Source organism: Colossoma macropomum, unplaced genomic scaffold (genome assembly GCF_904425465.1).
Source record: "Colossoma macropomum unplaced genomic scaffold, Colossoma_macropomum, whole genome shotgun sequence".
In the NCBI taxonomy this organism is placed as follows: Eukaryota; Metazoa; Chordata; class Actinopteri; order Characiformes; family Serrasalmidae; genus Colossoma; species Colossoma macropomum.
In genome coordinates, this window is record NW_023494808.1 from 21,071,612 (window position 1) to 21,086,504 (window position 14,893).

Genomic DNA, 14,893 nt, shown 5'->3' on the forward strand with positions numbered 1-14,893 from the left:
AGCTTGACTGACCGGGTCATCTGTAGCCGCATCAAACTGAACATGGGTGTCAGTGCTTGAGTGGTAAAATCAATCTGATATCAAAAATAACTTTTTTTTTCCCTTTTACCTTGTTAATTCATGTCTCCAGTAACATTAAGCATGATTTCATATTATGTAAAAGACAAAATTCCATTTTCAATTCAATTTACTGTACCTGTCACAGTGTGAAAATGCCCCGCTAGCTCAGAAATACTTGAAAAATACAGAAACATTTCATGTTACAGCCAATAATTACAACCACAACATTAGAGCCCTGTTATTAACTTGTTGAAGTATACTCACTATAACTGTGCATGTCCATAAATAATGGAAAAAATATATAGAAAATCATGTAAAATACTGTGCAAAAGTCATTTATTCAAGTTCCTGTCATTAGGTGTATCAAATTTTCATCATCAGGAAAAAAGCAGAAAACATATTCTTAACAAAAAATTACACAAACCTCAACAATTAAATATGATTTGTGAGTTTTTACTGTGTCCAGCTTTTGCCTTTATTTTTTGACTGGAAATTAGGAAAGAATGAATAAAAGAAATGTGGTCTCTGAGTTTGTGCAGCACCATATTTACATAAAACAATGGAAATATTTGCATTAGTTCTCATGTCTGGCGCTGTATCATAGCTGTGTAAATAAATCACCATAAAATGAATCAATAATCCATCTTTAGAGTTTAAAACTGTGTAACGACCACTGTGCTCTATAGATATATAACAGTGTAAGCTTTGAAATGAGCTGTTTTTAGCTGGAGCACTTAAGAGAACTTAAGAGCATCTTAGACAATCATGCTCAAATTGCTCAAATGCTCTACCACTCCACAGGAAGGAATATGCAGCTGTAAACATCATTACAGTTGTTTGCTAAAGTTTGAACGCACCGGTGAATAGAAGTTAACACATCCTCTACAATTATGGAACTTAAATATAACATTTCCATTTACTTGCATAACACAAACATAACACAAAATATTAAATGTGCCTTAACTTTTGCACTGGCCACATTTCATTTCATTTTTTTCCCTCTCAAAATATTAAATTCAGAAAATAAACAGTAATTGTGCATTACAATGTGCAGCAGTGTGTTCTGACATGTTAACTCATTTTTACTAAGAAAGTCAACAAAATGTCATGTGACCAGGGGCCCAAACTTTTGCACATAACTACGTTACAAAATGAGCGTGTGCTATTTCGGGATAGATTTGCTGGATTATTGATCAGATTAATTCTTTTCCCCCTAAATATCAGGCATTTCCTGCTGTTATTGGGCTGATAATGATACCTCTTATTGGTATCATTAGTGAATCATTTGTTACCATTTAAGATCGTAATCATCTCAGTAATTCTATATTGGTGCATCCATATACTAAAGTATAGCTTTGCACTTCTGTACAAACAGACCTCCAACAGCAAAATTAAGGCCTTCCAGTTCTCATGCTAGAAATCTGCATTGTCTGTAGTTAGCTAGACCCTCACAACAACAATCCCTGCATGAGAATAAAGGTATTCAAAAAAAAATTATAGATAAAAAACTACTATAGATTTCAGTACTGAAATAAGTGCTTATTATGTCGAAAGCAATGGATGAGTAAATCTTATGAAACTAAAGGTTGTCCTCGAGCATCATTCAGTCCCTTCCACTTGAAACGTCCTACTTTTTTTCCGCTTTCCTTCAAATTCTGCCTGCCATTTCACGGGCTCACGGGAAAAAAATGGCAGTGACATTACAGAAGTCCGGCCGAACGGCATTAAATCACATGCCATTTGAGATAGGCTATGAGGAGCTGATCGATAGAAAGATGATGTAATTTTCCCATACTCCAATGTGACCCCTGTGGCGATGTGGTGCTGCGGTCATGAATCACCTCCAGCCATCTGGGGCCATGGAGAAAGTGCTGTATTTCATCAGCTCTGTAACCATTTCATTATAAATCTGGGCAGCAAAAGGACCCTCTGGAGTCAGGCTATTTATTGTTGAGCCTGGCAGGAGTAGCTGTTTTATGCTGATCTGAGAACACTTTTATGATGTCCTGTCATGGTTAAAACACAAGTTAGAGTTGGGTTAGGTGGTTTAAGATCAACATAAATGTGGATGAACTTCTTGCCAGAGCATTTCTGGCTTGGATTCATCCAGAATAGGGATGTCAAGAGCTGTTAGGCTTCTTTAATACAAACTACCTGTGCATGCCATGAGCAGGGTGGTGGCTTGAGTGTTAAGAGCATGCACTCATTGATCATTCAGGCAAGTGTGTTGCATTGTGGAACAGTGCAGTTCTACAGGTACTTGTTTCTGTACTTCCGTGTCTCATGTCACCCATTTTTGCTGCATGAATGGTGAAGTAAATCACATTAAATACAGTTAAATTTGTTTTCTACATTTGTTTGTCTGGCTTGTGATAGGGAAGTTGTATCTAGCACCAAATATTTAACTAGTATTTTACTTGATAATGAACCTGCTTTATGGAAATCATTGGTGCTGGCCTACATAGTTTAATTTCTCAATTTAGTATTTGAAGGAGTTATATATTTTTTGTTAATCCCCCAAAACTTTTTGGAGCCACAAAAACTGGAGCCTAAACTACAGCAAAGTGCTTTAGATAAATGTGTTATTGTTAAAATCTTGAAAATATTTGAATTTGTTTAGTTTGAAGAAAAAAACGTTGTTCAGAACGCATGGCTGGAGTGGAATGATGCAGACATGATGCAGACCAGCCCAACCCAAACTCTAACTGTATTTCTTCTGCTACACAAACACACACTTTCTTCATTTCATTCTGAGATAATCAAGGTGGCTGGATAGTGATGTCTTTAATGTGACATACTAATGACAGTCAATATGCTACAAACTAAAGCTAACTAAGTAAATTAAGTTCAGCATTTCTCATCCACCTTAAGTAGTGTTTTCATTCCAACCCAATTCCAAAAAACGTTGGAAAAATGTAAATAAAAACAGACAGAAATGGTTTGCAAATACTTTTCGACCTGTATTCAGTAGAAAACAGTATAAGAATAAGATACATAATGTTTCAGCGATTAATGTGGTCACACTTTATTTTGTACCCTCAAGGGTACATCTCAGTACCTTTAGTCAGGGAACATAATTGTACCATAATTAATTGAAATTCTATGTGTTGACTCCACACCAGGGTTGGGATAGCTACTGAAAAATTAGTAGCTAGCTAGTTTGTAGCTACTTTCCCAAAATTTGTAGCTAGCTACAATTTAGCTACTTTTCCAGAAAAAGTAGTGGCTACTTTTTAGCTACTTTCAAAGCGTGATTGTCAGAATGTTTGTGAATCTCCACCTGAAACACCAAACAAGCCCACCTGATAGTGTGAACAAGACACTGCATTTAATTATGTGCCAGAAACATACAATTGAAAAGCTGCTAATATGCAAAAAGATCACCAAAAAATGTAACCAACAATCAAACTTACACAACCAAAGATGTGATATTCAACAAAAATTTAGACTAAAGGCAAAGTCAGTCATTCCAGGTTCTTCCTTCAGCAAGATATACAGACATGACATTCAGAGTCCTTTGTTAAACTTCAGCAACACTTCAGCCTTAAAATCCTCATTATTGACCCTGGCTCTGTTTGGGGTGAGAATCAGGCCTGCTCAGCTGAATAATCTCTCCACTGCTGCAGAGCTGCTGCGGCTCCACAGCAGAACTAGATTTTTAGGTAAAATAACATAATCCTGCTTTCCTGTAAAATCATTACAACACATAGTTCTAACAGAGTTTTAACAATAAATGGTCTTAAACGCTGGAGTTAATGTATAACTGCTTATTCACCCACCTTTAACGCTGAAGACTGACGCACAGACTGTTAGTCACACAGCAACGCAGATAACGAAAACGCAAAGAGAAAGATTTAAGTCGTTGATAATTTGGAATGGACTTATTTGCATTTATAATCACTCAGCTGGTTTCCTCAAACGTTAATCTGCAACAACTGCGTTTGTGTTTATATTATATTTTAGCCTACACTAGCACATTAGCACATACTGCAAGTCTTAACTTGCATTTGTATATGTGGCAATGAACTGTCTTTACTGATAGGAGTTTTTGTGAAGTATTCCCATTGCCCATGTGGTTCATTACAGAAGCATGTTGGTTTTTAATGCAGTACCATCCGAGAGTTTGGTAGTCACAGGCATTCAGTACTGGTTTTTGGCCTTTCCCTTTAGGCACACATTTCTCCGGATTCTCTAAATCCTCTAAAGTACTTATGGTCTGTAGATGGTGAAATCCTGGTGTGTTCCTTGCAGTGCATGACATTAAGAAATGTTATCTTTAAATTGTTGAACTATTCACTCATGCAGTTCTTTGCAAAGTGGCAACTGAGCGTTTTGTGAACGCTTCTTTGATTGTATCATCTGTTACGTTTTCACCCGTTTACCTGTGGAAAGTTTCACGGTAGGTGCTTTTGATCAGTACACAAACTTCCCCATTTTACATTGCCCCTGTCCAAACCTTTTTGGAATGTGTTGCGAGCATCAAATTTGAAATTAGTGTATATATTTAGTGTTGATAAGGTTAAATATTAAGTATTTATTCTTTGTGCTCTTATGAGTTGCATACCTGAAAAAGATTGCTTTCTGTTTTTATTTGCATTTTACCTACGTCCCCAACTTTTTTTGGAGTTGGGTTTATATAATCGATAGTGACGGGTCTACCTTTAATAGCAACACAAGCTTGAGATGAACTCTGCTATCAGGACACTTTTCCTGCTACGTGTCTTGATTACTAGCGTGGAAGAAGCAACAGACATTTTGATTAAGTCTGAATGCAAGATTTTCAGGCTCATCCATAAAATTAGACTATCTTGGTTGAACCCTTGATTATTCCGCCTTCCCAAAATAGATTTGAAGTGGCAGTTGAGAAAAGTTGTTAAAACTTTCAGAAGTTTCAAATGCCAGATCTCAACAGAACACAAATTTCACATTAGTACTTTGACCAGCATCTGAATATTTGATGATGTTCACCTCATCTACTGTTTTCACTCTGCCACATAATTCAAGTAAAATAAAATCAAATAAAAAAGTCACTCAGTTTCAGCTTTCGGACAACACAAACTGACAGGTGTCTCTTTCTTTTGGACTACTTGAACCGCATGCAGGTAGTGAACACAGGCCTGGATTTGACTTGCCACATGGCAAGAAGACAGCCATCGGTCAAAAAAGTGAACCCTTGGGCCGGTCAATTGCATAACAGAAAAGACTTGAAGTGACCCCGTTTTAATTCCTTTATTTGGAATGATGAAGGTTTAACTTTTCTGTCTGTCTGTCTGACAGGAGATGTATTTGATAATTATATATTTGATGATTATCAGAAAGAAAGGAAATGTATAACTGCATGTCATCAGCATATCTTTGAAAACTGATATAATCTTTCCTGATGACATCGCCTAGAGGTAACATGTACAAAGAGAAAAGCAAAGGCCCTAAAACTGAACCTTGTGGGACTGAACAAGAAATGTTACATTTTTTTGATGAATGATTTCTCAGTGAAATTAAAAACTGCCTATTGATTAAATATGATTTAAACCTAAAACCTTTAAATCTAAAACTGTGCCCCAGAGGCCTACCCAGTATTAAAGATGGTGGATTAGAACTTGAGATCAACAGCTTTACGAACACTGCACAAAGATCTAATAAAACCAGAATAGATGGATTTTTGCATTGGCGCTGAGTCTGAGGTCATTCAAAACACAAACCTATGCTGTCTCAGTACTATAGTTAGAACAGAAACCTGACTGAAACCTCTCATATAACTCATTTGATGTTAGGTATGCATGTAATTGCTTGAATTTTTTTTATATCTGGAAAAGCACCTGTTAACAGAGAACAGTTTACAAGTTAAGACATTGTGAACACAATCAAGTACCATCTTAAGGAGAGAAGTAGGAACAGGGTAAAGATCACATGTGGACGAGCATAATTTGTTTATAACAACTGCAAGCTCCTGATAATTGATAACAAAGATGTCATTACTGATGTAGGTGGCTTATCAGGAAGGTCATAGGAGCTTGTTTCAGCTGGATGAGCTATGCTCTGTCTTATCAAAGCTATTTTATTTTGAAAATGAATTGCAAACTCTTCACAAATTTTCGAAGATAAATCACTATGAGATACACTAGCAGAGAAGTTAGGGTTAATGAGTCGGTCTGTGGTGGAAAAAAGGACTTTGGTATTATCTTTGTGTTTATTAGTTACCGTAGAGAGGTATGACTGTGTGGGTATTTTCATAGCATTACTGTAAGTGGAGATCTTCTTTTAGAGAATATAATGTACCTGCAGCTTAGTTTTCCTCCATAAGCACTCTGATTTATGACCATTTCTTATAAGCAGGTGTAATTCCACATCCATTCACAGATTTTTATGAGCATGTGAGTTTTTCTTCCTTTTGATTGGAGCGAGAATGTCAAGAGTTTCCTTTAATCTAGGATTTGGCTCAGAGACCAGATCATTAAAGGAGGGAGTCAGAGCTGTATTTGATGAGATGTTTAAAAACATTCGTAATAGTTCAACTATTTCTGAGTCAATATAACCCTTTTAAAAGTAATTTTCAAGCTCTTTCTTACCTTTTATGTTGACTTGAAAGAAGATACAGAATAATCTGATGTGAAAACATCAGAGATGAGGGACACGTTTGTGTTTACACTTTTAGCAATTACCAGATCCAGAATGTGACCTAGCTTGTAGGTAGAGCTGCCCACATGCAGCTTCAAATCAAATGTCTCTAAAAGTCTAATGAATTCTAATGCATTACTGTCTGAGGGATTATCAGTATGTAAGTTAAAGTCCCCAGAGAGGAGAATTTTATCATAGCTTGTGGATGCAACTGATATTCAAAAGACATGAATTCACCAATAGTGGAATTTATGCAGTTAAACTCACTATTATAAATGCAGTCCTCCTCCACGCCTGCCTTGTCTTACTGTATGCATAGAGCTGTAGTTTTCAGAATCAGCTTCAGGTAGAGTTGGTGTGCCATTTTCACGTAGCCATGTTTCTGATAGAAACACAAAAAAATAAAGCTTGTGCTCTTTAATAAGATCTCTAATCAGAAGTATTTTATGTAGGGACCTTACACTGAGTAAAGCAAGGTTTAATTCATAGCTCACTGCAATGTGTTTTGGGGGTGGTGGTCTTTTGTAAGGCTACATTAGTTGAATTATTGGCATTTTGACTGCATATTTTTCTTTAATTTTCTAATTGCACTGGGTTTGACTCTAATGACATTAATGAAGCAAATCTTTTGACCAATTATTTGTGTTTTAACTCTCTCAGTATTGTGGGAAAAGTTTGTACTGTTGTTAATGACCAGTTTAGGCATCTTCTTTGTCTGCTGTTGATACTACTTACCTATCATTGTTTACCGCTGTTACAGCCAGTCACGTCTGGTGTAGTACCTTCTCTATGTTCTTGGGCAGGATGCTAGACCCATGGCAGCTTGGCTGTAATCCGTCCCTGTGGTAGAAGGTCGGTCGCTCCCAGAAAGCACTCCAGTTACACACATAACCAATATTATTGCACCAGCCTTGGAGCCAACAGTGAAGCGCATAGAGCCTGCTGAAAACCTTCCTTCCTCTCCTGTAGGTGGGCAGAGGCCCTGAGATGACGATCCTGGCCTTGGTCCTCTTTTAATGGTGTCTAGAAGTAATCCGAAATGCTCCTTGAGTACTTTGCTCTGAGATGTCGTTAAACCCCTGTGTGAAAAGCCATGGTACCGATGTCCTCGTGTTTGTCAGAGTCGTGGGAAACCACTTGGAAATATCGAAGACCTGGGCGCTTAGAGACAGCTACTTTCAGATGTGTGACGATGGAGTCTCCGAATTTTAAAACACTGTTCTGAGTCATTGTACGAGGCACTGAAGCAGATAGAGAGCTGAGGGTTCCAAACCAGTACTGTGTAAAAGTCCGAGACCACCCTTCATTTATTTAATTTACAATTAAAATGGCCATTAAGTACTTTCATGAAGTTCTTCATGAAAATAAGCAGAAAACAACAAATTACACAGAAAATGACACAAGCCTCAACAACATTTTTTCTCTCTTTTCTGTATTCAGTGTGTGCACTGTTTGCCTTTAGTACAGCTGCTATTTTTTCAAGAGACTTGCTTTCAGTTTTTCAAAGAAATCTACAAGAATATTTTTCCACACCTCCAAAGTTCAGTTTTTAAAACTGGTTGTTTTCTCTGCTTCCCACGATACCAACCATGACCAAGTATAGGGGATATATATATATATATATATATTTATATATATATATATATATATATATATATATATATATATATGAAAGGTTGGCGAAACATCTATGCGTTTAAGGGTGACCATTACTCTACTAGGAATCTTTTGCAGAAATTATTCCATCATTGCTTAACTTAACTTGTGAGAACTCTGTCCCAAAGACAGATCCCAAGTGACCCTTTTATCACTTGTATCTATTAAACTTTAGCAGAACACATATGTAATTTATATAGTAAGTTCATATAACAAGATTTGATTCCAAGTAATTTTTAGCTAATTTAATGGTCCATTTGTCATGAAATGCTTGTAAAATGTTAAAGGAAGCAGTAATTTTTAAATGGTGTAAAAACAACAAAAGAATGGAATTGCGAGTTTTTGAAATGACAATGAAGAGATAATAGAGCTGTCACTAAATTGTGAAAAAGCCCAACAAATTGTGCTTTTTATGCTTTTCATGGTGGCAAACCTCTCGCAACTCCATAAAGCACGGAAGTGAAGGAACTTGCTGCTTAAAAAGCCTTGACCTTAGCCAAGTGAGGTCAAGCTCTGTCTCAAGATTGCTTTGCAAACTGCGTGCATGTTTGGCCATCCTGAGACATCTTTATGCGGCAAGAATTTAGAAAAACACTTTTCTCATCTGTTTTAGGAGCGGGGAGGCCAGCGTCTGGGTCACTCCCGCTATACCTGAATAATTGAACATTTTACGAGGGCAGAGCGAAAGTTTTCATCGAAAAAAAGGAATTTTCAGCACGCACTTGTCCCGCCTGCCCACAGAGCGTCTGCAGATTTAATTGACTCATCCTGATTTCCGAACGTGTGCAGCAGATTAAATATTTCAGTGCACCTTGTAGGAGGACAATATATAAGCCAAATGACTTTATAGCATGCCTGATCGTCCCTTGCATTAAATGCACAGACAGACTTTAATTGCGGCAACTAATTCAAGTCTTCATTGAGTCCTCTCATTACTTTTCAGGTCAACCGACTACGGAACCACTTACGAGAAGCTTAATGAAAAAGTGGGGGTGAAGACCATACTGAGTTACTTGTACGTCAGTCCAAACAACAAGAGAAAGGTAAGTCCTCTGTTTTATTTGTGTCCTGTGTGCACAGCTTTTCAGATTAGCTCTTTGTGTAAGTTTTTCTCACCATTGCTGTCATAAGAAAACCCTGTAAAGTTACCCACTTCTTACTTCCCCTGGTTTTCCGATCACAATTTTTACAATGTTATTGGATGAATCATTCATATTAGAACGTCAACAACTCTGTGAGGAACCTCAAAAGTCATAATTAGACATGTATATGCCTGACTTTTTGTGAATCTAAATCAGTGGTAGTTTATAGTTAACTGCTGATGTGATGGCTTGTGTGAAAATGAAAACGCGCTAACTTGCTAATTGTCTGAGGGGTCCTTTGGAAGTGAATCAGGACGAAAATATGAGATTGGGTTCATACCAGAATTACTGGTGGTTTAGCCTTATTTGCTAAGATAACCTTAGTCTCTGGTACTACAAGAAAATAAATTAAAATTAGCTTAAGCTAACAGCTCCACACACCAAAACACAGACTTACCCACTCAGATTTGACTCTGTATTCTCAAAACTTACATCAGGGAGGCTTCGATGAGCCAGAGTTGCTGGTGGTATAGCCTTCTCACCAAGCTAACTTTAGCCTCTGATACTACAAGGATATAAATTTAAAGTAGCTTAAGTGAACAGCTCAACACACCAAGACACAAATTTACCCGCTCAGATTTGACTTGATATTCTCAAAATTGCCTCAGGGAGGCTTTTATGAGCCAGGATTGTTGGTGGTATAGCACTCTCACCAAGCTAACTTTAGGCTCTGGTGCTAATAGGAACGTGATTTAAAAGTAGCTTAAGCTAACAGTTCCACACACAGAAACACAGGTTTAACCCCTCAGATTTGAGTCTTTATTCTTTTGAGCTCAGTGCCCTTAACAAGTGCCAGCTGATGCTGGTTTAGCATCGGCTGCGTGGGCTTATGCTGCTTCCTGTGTCTCTCGTCAGCGCTGGCACATCCTCTTATTAGCATGTTTTACTATCAGGCCATGATGAGTTCAAGCTCTTTCATGATGTATAAAGCTAAGCTGCTATGTAGCGCACCACAAATCACTTTTTCTGGACGTACTGGGAAACATTTGTTTACAATGGAAAAATGTGAACTCATGGAGCTGTGGTAACACGTTAGATACAAATATTACTCTATATCATCAGAATAACCCATCCAGGAGGAGTTCTTCATTTAAAAAACACATTTTTCAGTGAACTTTTAAATAATATTATAAAGCTACTGTTTGAGGTACAATAGGTTTTACCTTTGACTGTGATGTTCTGAAATCTTTTATAACATGATTGTTTAAGTATCTTGGCCTTGTTTTTGGGAGTATGGTTCCTTTTCAGCCTGGCTATACTGCACATATCATAAAGGCTCAAACATATACTTTATGTTGAGTACATACATGTAAGCAGCAAATATTGGACAAATATCGTAATATATGGATCATGCGTATATGTTTGATACATGGCTGCATACATGCCAGTACAGTTATCTGTTTACTCTTAAATATTAAGTGATTTAAATGTGTCAGGGAACAATATTTTCATTTATGTCATGTTACAATGATTTTATTGTGTAGCTTACAATGTGCATGTTTTTAGAGTCTGGTTATGTAGCTATTATACTCATTTGTACTTCAAGCTAGCATATAGGAGTAATATATGCCCTCCATAGATAAATGTTTTCTGTCATATATTGTTAAATACATGTGCTACACATGTGTCTGTTTATGTACATGTATGGCTGAAATATGTACCATGTACGAAAATGTCGGATTTCAAATTAAATGGCATATATGTCGTACATATGTATACAAAAGTCCACATGTATAAGATTCAAGGAAGTTTGTATATGTTTATATATGTCATGTATTTGAAATCCATATATTGCCATATGTCAGATTTCCAAATGGGTACTGGATAATTTATTTTCTTGTAGCATTTTACCCCTACACACACACACACACACACACACACGCACACACACGCACACACACACATGCACACACACACACACACACACACACACACACACCCACTTCTTCTAACTTATACAATCAGTACAACCAGTAACCAGCAACTTCACAACAGATGAAAAAAACGAAGAACAAGAAGTCTTCATTTGGAGATTTAGTTGTATTCAAAGCCAAACACATGTGCCTCATTAATATTGAAAAGGCTATAGTTTCTCCTCTTGGAAGGCCGCTGAGTTATGAACTGTATGAAAAGAGACTCGTAAATTTGCAGTGTTTTAATCAAAGGCAAGACAAGAGAGTTCATATTTACAGCCAGGGCCCCCGCAGTCCCCTCCGAGTGACGGTGCAGGCCATTAGTCTCTCTCCTCCCTCTTCTGTGGCTTTCCTCGCATTACTCCTCCAAGCCCTTGCCTCAATCAGGAAGGGCTCGTTTTCTCCTCGTTAATTACAGTGCCGTAATGAAGACAGAATGCGTCCCTGGAACGCGCTGTGGGACCCATGCGGATTGCATGCTCATAAAGCTGCCACTCCGGAGCGTGGAAGTGTGGCGGTTTACTTAATAAAAGCGAGTCCCGTTTCCCCAAAACGACGCTCCGATGATCATCACTGTTTATGTGGTTTCTGCAATTACAGTACCAGTCAAAACCTTGGCCAAGCCTACTTGTAGAATGTTTGTTCTTTAATTTTTTGGATCATTTGCACATTTTAGACTAATAGCAAAGATAACAAGGCCATGAAATAACACATATAAAACTACTACAATCAGAAATATTGACCTTATGCCAAACAGAGCTATTTAGACCCACTCTATCATACAACACAGATGATTGGCTCAAACGTATCAACGAGCTCAGACATTTCTCTAATTAACGTTTAACGAAGCAGACATAGTAATTAGTATGGTATAATGGCTGTGGTTCATTTTCAGCTTAAAAGTTCTAAATGAATAGGGAGGCCTAAATAAATTCATTTTTTAGCATTTTTGTTCATACATAGAAATCAAACATCACTATTGTATTATGTTGCTTTTACACCAGTGACAGTTGCTATTTCTCACCAGATGTGAGTGAAGAGCATTTAAATTTTCCAGTAAATGTCATGAATAAGTACTACTACTACTACTACTACTACTACTAATACTACTAATAATAATAATAATAATAACAATAATAATAATAATTTAATGTTATAACCTATTCCTTTTTACAAGTTAAATAAACTATGTAGACGATATTTTAACATACAGTCTTATGAAAAAGTTTGAACACACCCTGAACACTTAAACACTTCTTTGCTATGTTTAACATATTGGAAGAGTGCACCATAACTTTTGCACAGGCCATGTTATATGTTTTATTTCCCAATCTACTAAAATAAAGCAAATGAACAGTAATTGTGCACAGAAGGTCTCTGTAGAGGATGTGTTCATTTTCACTTAGAACATCAACAAAACCTGTCATTTGTCCAGGGGTGCCAACACTTTTCTATAATTCTGTAGTTATTAACTTTTAACAGTTTGTAAGAGGTTTTGATTGACTCAGTTTTTTCCCTCATCAGTCTAGCACATACTAGAACCTTCTTGGTTTGAAGATAATACCAGTGCTTCTGCTGCAGCTTAAAATATAGTTGTTTTTCAAATATGGACGTAGACTGCGCAGTATAGGAAAACTGAATTTTGTTCAAAACTGCTATTAACAAATGTCAAAAAATAGACACACATTGGATTTTTATGCTTCACACAAGTAATGCTGCCACAGCAATATGTGATGCACGCAGCCATTGTGAAAGGCTACATCGATTAACACAGGATAACAGTTATGTGTCTTTTGTAAAATGGGCTTTAAAAATAAGACTGTTATTTGTCTTAAAGGGGAATTCCAGTGGTCCAATTTCTGTGTAATTAAATGGTTAAGATGTAAACAGATTCATTCAGAGTGGTTGATGTGAAATTCCCTGATTCTAGAGGAACTTACTGAGTCAGAATTGGTCACATTGATGACGATAGGACGTCTGCCTCTAAAAGCTCCTTCACAGAAAGTTATTACATGAACTGGTTGTGAATACACAGCCTGATGCCTGAGACATTGTTTTACAATGTTTTCTGATAAGATTCATTCATCCTTAAGAGGTAGAAGGTGTTGTAAATCAGTCCCCAAAGAAAACTTTCCCAGATTGACCACTATTTTACCATCATCAACATTACATATACAAACTCAGAAGACACATGTAGGTTCACTGGTTGTTTTGTCCAGTAAATAAAATAGCTTTATTTTCATGACCGCTACTATCACAGTACTGGCCTCATTGCTTAATTCCGATTTGTTGCTCAGATCCAATCTTCCTAATATGATGGTTTACATTTGTGTAGGTAAGTGACTCAAAAGTGTCATTAAATAAACAAACTTGCATTCTGAAATTACCTTCATGGGCATATCCCAATCAGTAACGTCACGTGAATGAATCATGTGCATCACGAACAGCAAACAAACTAACCAGCAGAGCAAGCTTTGCTGCAAAGATAATTATCTCTAAACAGCTTTCAGTTGTTCATTATTCGAGTGAGACGAAGGTGAAAAGGGTCAGATGTGTTGCTATTCCACTGTTTACTGGTTTTAACTTCAGGTTAAGTGCTGCTGCCTCGTTAATGCTGAATGCTGGCACATGTGCAGTGAAAAAAAATATCACTTGAATTACAATCTCAGTGTTCTCATTGAGGCCGCATGGCCACGAATCGGATATGTATCTGGTCTAGGACCACATATGAAAGTGGCTTAGGTCTTCTCCACGAAACGCTTGCAATGCAGTAGAGATCCCACTGTTTTTTTCCCAGCAATAATAATTGAATTTTGCCTCAAGAGGTTTTATTTTCTCATAAATATACACAACGTAATCTCCACTACAGTGCCTCAATGGCCAAGCTTTATGTAAACAGTCAATTCCATTGTAAAGTCCATGCATGATTGCTAATGTCAATAGGACATCATGCTGCCTAACTTGAAAGCATAGATAGGATTAAAAATGCAGGGAGACTTTGAAATGACCCTGAGGCCAGCGAACATGTGAGAGATGCAGCACTTTTCCATTTCCCGCACTCGGTTCTCTCATTTATGGCCCTGTAAGTAGAGAACTCCATTTTCTATTCATTACGTATAGCTCTGTAATGAAGATGGAACGCGCGTCTGCTACTCATCCTTTGCACCGCTTCTCAGTGATCTCACCAAGCTTTGCCTGGAGCTACATGATAATTAAGGCCTGTATTGTCACTGTACTTGGCTCCTCATGGGTCTACGTAAAAGACATGAGTGATTCTTTTCCTTTTTCTTTTGACTGTGTGAACATGAATGGAGATCCTTATATTAAAGGAAGGTCCTTTTCAAAGTTACAGTATGCAAAACTAAGGTCTTATGACAGGATTGTGCCGCAGACTGTTTCATATTCTGGTATATGTTGCAATAAAAGCAACACGGAGTACAGGTGAGTGGCTAGAACTTAAATTGGACCTGAAAGTTGATATAATCTGAACCTGATTATAGCCTGAGA

At 37.3% G+C, this 14,893-nt stretch overlaps 1 protein-coding gene across 1 annotated transcript in view; it reads left to right on the plus strand.

Moving 5' to 3' along the window:
- LOC118798005 (VPS10 domain-containing receptor SorCS1) overlaps nt 1–14,893 on the plus strand; it is a 273,068-nt gene that overhangs the window by 145,077 nt on the left and 113,098 nt on the right. The window contains exon 4 of the mRNA XM_036557299.1: nt 9,275–9,374. Coding sequence (XP_036413192.1) covers nt 9,275–9,374 — 100 coding nt within the window. The remainder of the gene's footprint in view (nt 1–9,274; nt 9,375–14,893) is intronic.